At 40.1% G+C, this 12,003-nt stretch overlaps 1 protein-coding gene across 4 annotated transcripts in view; it reads right to left on the bottom strand.

Moving 5' to 3' along the window:
• Positions 1 to 12,003, bottom strand: part of Sorcs1 (sortilin related VPS10 domain containing receptor 1) — a 466,212-nt gene that overhangs the window by 120,164 nt on the left and 334,045 nt on the right. For all 4 annotated transcript variants that reach the window (XM_076834120.1, XM_076834123.1, XM_076834121.1 and 1 more), the window contains exon 6: positions 8,201 to 8,265. In XM_076834120.1, the coding sequence (XP_076690235.1) occupies positions 8,201 to 8,265 (65 nt within the window). The remainder of the gene's footprint in view (positions 1 to 8,200; positions 8,266 to 12,003) is intronic.

A 12,003-nucleotide genomic window follows, 5' to 3' on the forward strand; every position in this document is an offset into this window, starting at 1 on the left:
GTTCCATCTGTTTGGAATGCTTGTCCACCAGACAGACACAGTTCTCTCTCTCGCTTCCATAAGGACTTGGCTCAACTATCAAATGTCACCTCATCAGAGATTTCTTCCTCATCCACCCTCTTCCACAATCCTTCTCGATTCAGCCTGCTGTGCTTTGCTGTGCTTATACATTTGCACACACACCCCTCATATAAATGCACTATACATTTGCTTCTCATCTGTTTTCCTCCCCCAACTAGAAGGTGACCTTTATAAGAGCAGGACCTTTGTGCTCTTCCTTCCATCCCTCATTCATACCCAGGAGAGCACTTGCCACAGCACAGGAGTCCAACAATATTTATCCAATGAACGAATAATGCACCTGGAGTAAGCCAGACCTGGTTTTAAACCCTAGCTCAGAGACAATGGGTAAAACACTTACTCATCCTAAGCCTTGTTTTCCTCATCACTAAAATGAAGAAATTAACCACAGTACCGACCTCTAATGGCGATCTTAAGTACTGCTGCTAGAAATGACCCAGGGCAGTGGCACCAAGCCAAGAGTAGAAATACAATGCACCATACTAGCGCCACTGTCACCCAAGGATGTACTGGGAAGGAGGGGGAGATGTATGATTAAGCATCAGTGTCTCCTTGGTCCTATATTTTTTAAAAGCAAGATCCAGAAACATTACTAATTTTCCAGATTCTTAGAAATGGTCACACATACATGCTATGCAGACGGCTGTGGCTGCATCCTGAGGGATCCTGAGTACCCACTACAAATCCAGACTTCAGTCCTGGAGTTAAGACCTGGGATGACATATTTCACTGTGGCACCTCTGTTCTCTCGTTCTCAGGACAGCAGGTGAGGTACAGGTCTCTTACAGAGAGGGAAGCACACAGGAGGCAGAGGGAGTAGTGCTCAGGGCTACACAGATGTGGACATGAGAGCTGCCCTGTTGGCTGAACCTGTTAGGACTCAGCCATCAGGTTCTTCCCTGCTCTGTGGGGAGAGCTGATATCTTATTTCTTGTTTTTCTGATTGGTTTCCAGGGCCGTCTTTAACCTACTGAATCAGAGAGACTGAAACCACCAGCAGTTGAAATCAAGGGACTTCTGCAATGTGAAAAATGGGGTCAGAATGACAGCAACAGGAAGAGCAGAGTGTTCTGTGCCTAGGCACCATGCAAACCTTGATGCTTGGTTGGAGATTGGAAGAGAGGGGACGATGCATTTGTACAGCGTGCTGGGAAGTTGCTGGCATCTACCACAAGTAGAATGGAACACAGGTGGAAACCGTTCACCTCTCCCTCGGCTCTGCCCTAGAAACTATTCCTCAGTTGACTGTGAGAGAAGGGAAGTGGAGACTGCGGAGATGTGGAGATTGAATAATGGGGACTGCACTGCCACTGCAGAAACTGGCTGGAGCGGGGTGGCAGGATTTTGTCTAAAAATACCAAAGTGTTATATCTTCTCTAAAATATTAGAAAGATTTGATTCTTTGAGGTTCACTGAAGAAGACATCAAAATAGCCAAGTATTAATTTTAAAACTTCAAGCTTGCTCCTAATTAATGGCACAGATATGCCATGTTTTTCTGCTCGTCGGATGGGTTGGATGGGTTAGTTAAGACTCAGTCACAACATGCTTCCTTGATGAGGGCTGGCTCAGAACACAGGCTTTCTCATGCTGTGGGACTATGCATTGCTGTAACTATTTCAGAAGGCAATGTGACAATGTCCAGGAAGATTTAAAATGCATAAGTTCTGACCCAGGGATTTTCCTTCAGCAATTTCTCTTCCAGTAATGTGTACTATTTACACAGGTGTGAATGCTTGCTAACCAAAGAAATAATGTGTGTGTGTGTGTCAGCATTAGATAAAAATCTATGTATCTTTTAACGACATAGTGATTATTAAATTACAGTTCACTGTATAGTGGGTTTCTACATAGTGGTCCGCCATGAAGCTGCTACATTTCAATGTGCTGATATTATGGAAAGATTTTTAGCTTACTGTTGTTCACCAACACTAACTTTGGCACAACACATGAATACTGTATGAGTCGTGTGTGTGTGTGTGTGTGTGTGTGTGTGAGAGAGAGAGAGAGAGAGAGAGAGAATGTATGTACACATACGTATTCATCCTTAGACTTTGGATCCTGCTCTCATAGAACTGGTGGAGAGGAAAAGTTATGATCAAAGAACACACAAGTTGGAGGTAAAATTTCAAACTGAGATGAAAGCAAGAGGAAAAAACCATGGATAAAAGCAAACAAAATAGAAGTTGATTTAGATTGGGAATTTAAGAAAGTCTTCCCCTAGAATTGGGTTCTTAGCCTGGCATCTAAACCAGCCGAGGAGACGAATCACACTCAACTGGTCAAGACAGGAGGAAGACAGGAGGAGAATGTCCCAGGCAGAGGAAGCAGCAAGGATTATATACAAAAAGTACACAGTACTACTTCCTGGGAAAGGGAATGAAGACCAGGAAGTAGAGCTCACGTTTCATTTGATCTGTTTGCACCCTAACTGCCCTTTTTGTTATTGTAAGTTGCTATTCTGGTGTGAAAGCAATTGATGCTCATAGTGAAAGCTCCCAAGCACTCCACAGTTCAGCCAGCGAGGACTTTTAAGAGCTGCATTCCCCGTCACCTCTCCCACTTATTTCAGCCGTGCTGGGCTCCTCTACATACCGACACACACACGGTTCAGTGTGGAAAGCAGACGGGAAGGCAGGAGGACCGCGAGTAGGAAGGAGATTTCCAGTTCCCACTCAAGACAGAATTAGTGGCGTAAAAAAAGCTGGGAGTTTCATTTTGTTTTATTTCAGCGGGCAGGGTGCTTAGTTTGAGGTTCATTTCAGAGAGTTTGGGGGCAGTTATTTTCACAGTTGGATAAAGGGTCAAGGTTTATTTTTCCTGAGTGAGGAAGATTAGTCCTTGGGATAGTAGTTACAAGGTTACTTACTCATGCAAATAGATCCTGAAACCAGTAATTGTCCCCTGCCCCCTGTCCCTGCTGCCATGGATCACTACCAGCACAGAAACACTCAGGTCACTGGCTGGGCCCTTCATTTCAGAGTGAAAGGGAGATGCCGTCATGGCCAAGCCTGGTGCTACACATGATACCGCCTTACAGACAAGCACGCATGCAGAGGGAGGCATATGTGTGTCATTGCCAGGGGACGCATGCTGGCAAGAGGCATGCGCCTTTCCTCCAAAACCACATACATGGGAAATGCAGCACCCATTGCAGGGAGTCAGTAAGTTTCCTGTGCTCATCATGTGCTCATCTCTTTTATATTTTATTGATTCTTTTCATTTATAAGTGATTCATTTTGACATAATTATAAAAGCATGAAATATAATTTGTTCAAATTCAGTCCCAGGCGCCTGCTCTCATCTTCCTTTCCTCCCACCTCCTGTTCCTTTCCCTCTACTCTACTGAACTTTCTGCTATTTACTTAGAGTTTTTATTTTAATTAGTGTCTTGCTGGATGTTCATGATGCATAAATAAGAATTTTAGGCCAGAGTCATTCCACTATCTTTCCCTATCCCGTCTCTCCTCCCTTCTCTTCATCCCCCTTTTGTCTATCCACTTATCTTTCTTATATTCTTTTTTTTTTAAATTAGCTTATTTTGAATTAGCTTCTGCATTCAAAGAAAACATTTGACCTTTGACTTTTTGAGACTGGCTTATTTCACTTAGCATGATAGTCTCCAGTTCCATCCATTTACTGGCAAATATCATAAAGTCATTCTTTTTTATAGCTGACTAATACTCCATTGTTTAACATTTTCTTTGTCCATGCATCTGTTGAAGGGCATCTAGGTTTGCTTCCTAGCTTAGCCATTGTGAATTGTGCTGTTATAAACAGTGATGTGTCTGCTTCAATGTAGTATGCTGATTTTAAATCCTTTGAATATATACCGAGGAGGGGGATAGCTAGGTTATGTGGTGGCTCCGTTCTGAGATTTTTGAGGAATCTCCATACTGCTTTCCAAAGTGATTGTTCCAATTTTCAGTCTGACCAACAACGTATGAGTGTATGTTTTCCCCCACATCCTTGCCAATATTATTACTTTTATTCTTGATAATTGCCATTCTGACTAGAGTGAGATGAAATCTCAATATAATTTTCATTTATATAAAGAAGACATGTCTACACAGTGATACTCAAATATTTTCATGAATTTGACAAACCTTAAATGTTTTAAGTTCAGAGCTATGTTTTATATGTTGAACAAAGATTAAATATGATCTATCTTTTTATAAAGTTTGGAATCTAGCAGTTCAGTCAACATTTTCTGACAACATATATTACACATTATACACAAATACAGCTATGTGTGATAAGTCAATAGAATGTAGGATTTCTTTTTAAGTGTTGTACTGGGTACAAATGACATGCACAACCTCACATGCATACCCACATCCACACAGAAATATTAAAGTTCAAAAAAGTCTTTGCATCCTGAATGAGGACTTGTCAAAGTGGAGGACAATAAAATGTCCCTGATAAATATGTTAAAGGTTTTCCTATAATACTTCCTCTGATTGATAGTAATTGAACTTGCCCTTTTCAGCTTACCTCCCAAGGCTGTGACTAACACAAGAAAGAGAAGCATCCTTGTCACAGATGTAAAGTACAAGACATCCACAGTTCAGAACATAGTTGGTGAGAAACCTATGTGCTAGTCATAGACTCTCATGGAGCAAAACGCTTTTCAGAGCTCACCTCCTTTCAAACACAGGGACTCTGGCAAATTAATTATCAATTGTAAGACAGGAATATATGAAATGAGATCATGTTTAAAATCTGAATAACAAACCCAGATAAGGATTTGCAACCCATCTTACAGAGATGAGCCAAACTAGCAAGTGAGGCATTTTTCCTGTGTCAAGCTACAGAATTCTTAAACACATTAAAATTTAAAAATTCAAAGTTAAAAAAAAAATATATATATATATATATATATATATATATATATATATATATATACACACGTACATATATACACACCCAAATATACATATGGTTTTAGAACATATTATAAAACATGTACCACCTATAATATAAACAATGGTTCCATATACTTCAACTTTGTACAAAATAATAACAAAGGGGTGAAAAAACAAGGAATCGTTTCAATCAGGAAATAAGAGGAGAGAACAGAGCCACTGGACTTCTTAGAGAAATGGACCAGACTGGTTTTGATAAACTCACTCTCCCTCCTGCCAGCAACAGCAACATCTGCTGATCTGCCCTCTCTGTGTTCTGCCTTCCCTCCTCTTCCTCTCTGTTTCTTTTACCTTGAGCCCTGGTAATAACAGTCTTGGAGATAGAGAGTAGATAACGGGGAGGGGAGGAGAGGAGAGAGACTGAAGGAGGAAAAAGAGATATGATACTAAGACAATCTCATTTTTTTTTTTTCATGCTGAGACAGGTCAGGTATTATGCTTAGATCCTTTATTTCAATTGGTAGGTAATTTTTTTCTTTCTGTTTTGTCTTGACAGGGATAACTTTTCAAATTAAATCCCTTTATTGAATTTTCACCCTTGGATAGTTTCTGAAGATGCTGCCTTTGCACAAATATCAAAAAAAAAGTAAAATAAAATAAATAAAGTTATTACTGATGTATTTCACGCCTTGGGAAGGCTGAGCCTGAGATGGCATTTTGGTGTGATCAACCACCATGCCTTCAGGGAGCAGAGCAATATTAGGTATGAGAAGATGTGCAGATCAGAGAGAGCCGAGAGGACTTGTTTTTGGATGTGGGGTTATGTGCATTCAATGCCAGAAGCCAGAAAGCAGCATTATCCCCTAAAGCTTGAAAATAAAAGCAATCAGGGATGCTACCAATTCCATCCAGAGTCTTCTAAACAAGGGTGCAGTCATGGGAGACAGACCCTAAAGCTCTTTCATTAGTTTCCTGGTATGGAACTTTGCTCCTCAAAGCAGGTTCCACAGATAAGAAGCATGGGATCATCAGGGAGCCTGTTAGGAATGCAGAATCTGGGGCCCCTACCGAATCAGAATTCACATCCTAACAAGATCCCTAGATGGGTTGTATGCTTGGTAAAGTTTGAGAGACAGTGCTCCAAAATATGCAGGCAACCTGAGTTAGCTAGGTGGTAAAACTGACAACTGATCAACTCTTCATCCATTCTTTCAGCATGAAGTTGGTGAGCTCCTTCTACATGGAAACACTGTGGTGTGTGCTGTAGAAAAAAACTGAACAAAGGTATAGGTTCTCTGCTTTCGTGGGACTCATAGACCAGTGGGGATTCTTTCAATCAAGAAAGAATACATTTTCAAAAAAGAATACATTTTGGACAAAAGCAAACAAAAGAAGGAATTGGTTTAGAATGGGAATTTAAGAAAGTCTTCACTAATACACAGGTGCTTAACCTGAGGGTAACCCATCTACAGTGATTCATTACATTTACTTGGTAGGGCAGAGGCAATGGAAGAAGGTTTCCAGACAGAGGAAATGTCAAGAATGAGAGCCCTGTGGCAAGGACAGAACCCCCTATGCACCCAGAACTGAAGTCAAGCCCAAGTCCATCAGGCCAGGAGGGAGGGAAAGGCAGAACAGAAATTAGGTTGGGGAAAGGGGCGGGCACCAGGTTAGTTAGGACTTTGCTCCTTATCATCAGAGCAATGGGAATTTAATAGAGAGCTTTAAACTGTTTATGCCTTTACTTTCACATCAGAAAATATTGATCTTTATCTTGTGTTTACATCTGGACCTTGGAATCCAAGATAGTATCATGTGCTCCAGGGTCAGTCCCTGAGAGAGTCCACTGCAGAGATGGGAAGACGTTCTGAACTGCTGAGCTCGTTACAAAGCACAGGCCTGCCTGGGTGCATAGGAAGAAGGTCATAGTCTCAGACCCTGTTCTGCACTCCAACTCACTGTGCCAAGTAATGTATTCATATCTCCAAAGGGGAAACAAAAACCTCTAGAAACTGTGAAAAATCTCAAATGGGGGTCTTGGAGGTTGGGTGGCTCCTGGGGAGTTGAGTTGCATAGGTGACCTGTCCTTTTCTTTCTTTTTTTTTTTTTTCTCAAAGCTCTTCAAGTGTAGGTTTCTTCTGCCTCTGTGTTCAGGAGAACTAAAGACAGGTATATAGAAGTAATGAGGCAACCAGAAGTAATGAGCATTCTTAAGAATTGTGAGGAACAGTTTAGAAACAAAGAATGTCTTGGAAAGTCCATCATCACTCTGACCACTGTGTGCATTCCTTCGTATGCTTTGGTTTCTGTAATTCTCACCTGAATAGTGAGTGTGAAATAGACACTACTGTCTGCTATGAATTTACCATATGCCTTAGCTAAATCATTAACTTAGTTTCCTAGGCTTTGGGAATAGAACCTACAAAGTTGTCTTGATAAAGTACATGATGTGCTTAGCATAATTCCTGGCAGAGGACAATTTCTAAATCAATGTTAGCTACTAAAAGAATCATTATTATCAGTGTATTTAACTGACAAAGAAACAAGGTATAAAGGTTTAACTGGTTTTTCCAAGGTAATCTTGGAGACATTCACACGTGGGTTTGAATTGTGGATCTGCAACCCACCTCCCTCTATACCATGTATCTAAAGCCACAACCTCCACAAAGTATAGTCCTTCACTGTGGCCCAAATGCCTAGGGTTGAGAAGAAGAACCAAAGGGTGAGTGACGGACTCAGGTGACTTCCCCTCTGCTGCTCATGATGGGGACACAGAGCATGATTCTTTCTTCTTATTTTTCCAGATGTTTCATGAAGCTCTCAACAATTCAGGGAGTCATTGCCTGGATGGTATTTCACAAAATAATGAGCCGAAAAATAAAAAATAAAACTGCAGCAGCAAAGCAACTAAATACTTTGGAACTCAGTTTTGGAATCTTCTCTTTACCTTGAAAGACACCTTGAATGGATGCGAGGGTGGTGCTAGTAATGCCACTATCCAAGTATAATTAAATCTGGATAATATGTATTTATACATACATAAGTATTAATACATCTATCTATTTTAAACATGCATGTTAATATACAGATTTAAGACTATTGGGACAATCCTGATTTACTGATGACAGGAACAGTCCATAGCTCCAAATGACTTGTATTATTGTGACAGTGATTACACAGACTTGGTTCATGACAGATTAGTTCATGACAGAGCTAACATGACTATGGACTTTGGGACAAAGTTCATTTACTTACGACCATCCACAGTTCTGGCCTCGAGATGCACCAGGTCTGGTTCCTTGTTCGACCCCATCACAGACCTAAAACATGGAGAAGCATAAAAAGACGCATCTGCATTAACAACTTCCCATGTGCCTCGCTCGGTGCATCCCACAGTCTATCCATGTCTACAGGCTCCCCAATCTTCGGCTGTGCCTATTCTATGTATGTATATAGTCTGACAGGAAAATTTCCACTTCAAATAAAAATGATAATAAAACCTTTGTTTGATGAAGGCCAGGCTGAACTCAGGCAAGGATACTGGGTGTTGTTAGCTCGGACTTGAAAATAATCCCCACAAATGGCTAGCGTGTACTCCCACAGTGACCCTGCTGGCAGCAAATTGAACTTTCAAGACTTATGAGGTAGATGCCAGGCATGTCGCTTTAGCTAGGTGACTTGAGCTGAGATTTACATAGCAAACTCATCTAATTAATTTTTTTATTTGAAATTTGCAGAGATACCTACTACTGCCATATGAACTATGAACAAATCACATGGCCCAACCAAAAAAGTGGCAGTGTGAACAACAGCAGAGTGACCATTCCCTATACTGTTGAACCAGTGTGACCAAAATGTGCAGATGTGTGTCACTCTCAGATTTGTGCCAGAAGCCACATGTGTAAGTAAAATAAAAGCCTAAAATGCCTTGGAGGCACATAATATTTGGTATAATCTTATAGTAAGTCATCCTAAATTCCATTACATAAATGATACAGGAGTCATACTCTATCTCTAGAATTTTTATACAGCAAGATTAATTAAAGTTGGGGGTATTTGTACTTAAAAAAAATCAGAATTTTCTTTAGTTCATTCCTTTTCTACATGAAAAATAGTCAAATGTCTTCAAATGGTCCCTCTGCCTGCCCTCTGCCACTCAGCACACCCATTCAATTCATACTAGAAAAGACACATCTTGAAAGTACACATCCCCTTTAGGATGTCCTGTGGTACCCAAGACCCCATCTCACTTTTGTTGCCTCATCTGCCATACTCAAAAAATGTGCCACTCCCTGAAAGTGCTATGTTCCTTTCCCACCCCTCAGGAGCTTCTATAAGCTCTGTCTCTAGCTTGAAATTATTTTCTCCAGCTTCTCTAGTCATTTTCAGGACCCCCAAACATGATGGGAAAGTCACTTATATAAATATGTCCCAGGTACAACAGGAAAAGCATTTCCTCCTATCAATACATATTTACTTTTTAAAATATATGTATATTTAGTTGTTGGTGGACCTTTATTTTATTTGCTTATTTAAATGCAGTGCTGAGAATTGAACCCAGTGCCTCACATGTATGAGGCAAGCACTCTAGTGCTGAGCTACAACTCCCTATAAGATACTTATCACAGTTTATTATAAATAATTATTTTTGTGTATTTTTCCAAATGTAAAAGAAACTGCTTATGCACATGCACAGAAACACACACACACATACATACATACATACATACACACACACACACACACACTCCCCCCTAAACAGAGCTACCAAGGAGATTTATTGTAAATATTTTATATCCATAGATTTTGACATGTGATAGTCCAACGTGGAATGACAGAAGGAAGGAGCCAAGGAAAGATTAAATAAAAAAGGAATAAAGGAAGGACAAGAGAGGAGTGAGGAGAGAAAAGGAAAAGAGGAGGGAGAAAGGAACGGTAAAATTCTTGTTAATTCTTTGAAATAAGAAGTAATCAGTGTTCTAGAAGTATTCCCAGAACTCTTCTTTTTGGAATTCATATTCTCAGTCCCTCTTCATCTTCTGTGGAAAAACAAAAACAAAAAAAAATTCTCCTGGAGGCCCTATTATCAGTGAGTTTCTCTAATTGATACCAAGCCTGAAATTCCGAGTCTACTCTCCAAACATCGCATTCAGTTTTCTTCTTCTCCCATGAAGCAAACACTTCCTAGGAAGGCTTAATAGTTCCCCACAAAGAGACATGTGACATGAGCTTGGATAGTTCACACGACTGGAATTTGCCTGAATAAGGAGAAGATGGCCCTTTTGCCATGATTTCAGATAAACGCTGCAGCAATTGCCAGGCCACAGACAGTGGCCCTCCTATTCCCCACACTGAACCCTGGCCCAGATTCACGGAGGACCTTTTCTCTCAAGGCCACAAGCCAAGAGCATAAAAAAAGAAAGCATGATGCTCACCAACCCTCAAACTCTACAGCTCAGTTTTGGACTGTTTTTCTTCTAAATATTAATGGGTAGTTACCTGTTGCTCATCTGCCCCTCTTACTTGCTGCTCTGAGTTTCTTCCTTGGAAGGTCTGCCACATTTCCATTCCAGGAGAAGCCTGGCATCCCAGAAGCACCACACTGACAACTAGCGAGCCTGTCTGCTTGGCTCACAGTCAGTGTCAATGGGTAGCAAAATAATTTCCTGAATCTAGATGCATCTTTTCAAATGTTCCTATCTCCAGATCAACAGTCACAGCGTTTGTCAAGATTTCTGCCTTATCTCTAAGGGTAGGAGTTGTTGTTTCAGGTAACAATCCCCTCAACCCATCAACTGCAGTAAAAGATACAAAATCAAAATAGAGTCCTTTGTTTTCTAAAATCTAATGTAGCTAACCAAACTTTTACTGTATTATTCCCCCATCTTTAGTAAAATAATTATAAAAATAATGTTTGAATACTTAAATCAAACTGCAATGTTTCCAAGAGTTTTTTTTTTTTTTTTTTTTTTTTCTGTAATGGTTCAAGTAGTACCTCCAGCAGTCACAGATGACAGGCTCATCACTGCTTTTACTATGTGGCCTTGGTGAATTCCAGAGAATTAAAGCCAAGCAATGTGAAATGGGCATGCGGGTGCTGATTTTGATGATCCTGTCAATGAGTAGACACCTTAAAGCATCATATCACTGCAATTCATCAACTGATACGATTACCATGGCCCACAAACACAGCTACGTTCTAATTGGGACTCGGACTTTGGTAGTTGTCTGTGTGTTTTAAGATTAACTATTGTGTTTCTTCTTTATGATGTCATCATCAAAGCAAAAGGGCATAAACTTGGGATTTAATCCAAAATGAACCTTTGATGATTTTACTTACAGAATATTTCAAGACTGCCTTGGAGCATCTCTATCCAAACGTATTTGTAATTCTAACTTCCAGTATTTAGCACAAGTGGTTGGGCACCTTGCTTTTTGCTTTGGTATCACTCTACATATCACTCTCATGGTACATCATGGTTTGCTACATGATTTGCATAAATAACTCTCTTCCTACAGTGAGCTCTCAAAAGGAGTGACTTTTATGATGGGATTATCGGTGCTTAGCAAAGCATAAGAAAGCATATTTCTTCAATAAATACATGGACAACATTTTAACACTGGTCAATATTTTCTATTATATCCAATAAACTAGGTTATACAATCTGGAACTTTTAAAGAATCTTTCTATAAAAATAAGATTAAAAAATTGTTCCAGAATCCTTTTTATTATAGAAAAAGGCTTTAGGTGGCTGTATCTTGTATCCCTTTATCACTAATCATATATTGCCTTTATGTGTAATTGGAAAAACAAATTCTCTTCTTGAACTGGAGTTCATGGAAAGGAAGGGGAGTTTGCATATGCTCATGCTGGTATTTCTACCTGGAGTTCCTTCTCATCCTTCTTCCACTTTGATAGCTTTGATAACTGGGGCTCATCTGCACATGACTCAAGTTGAAAGTAGGCTTCCCAGTCGGGATGCCCCTTAAGCCACAGTGGGTCTCCCTTCTGAGACTTCTAGAACTACGTACATGTTTTGCATAGCCTAAAACAGGCT

This window comes from Callospermophilus lateralis, chromosome 15 (genome assembly GCF_048772815.1).
Source record: "Callospermophilus lateralis isolate mCalLat2 chromosome 15, mCalLat2.hap1, whole genome shotgun sequence".
NCBI lineage: Eukaryota > Metazoa > Chordata > Mammalia > Rodentia > Sciuridae > Callospermophilus > Callospermophilus lateralis.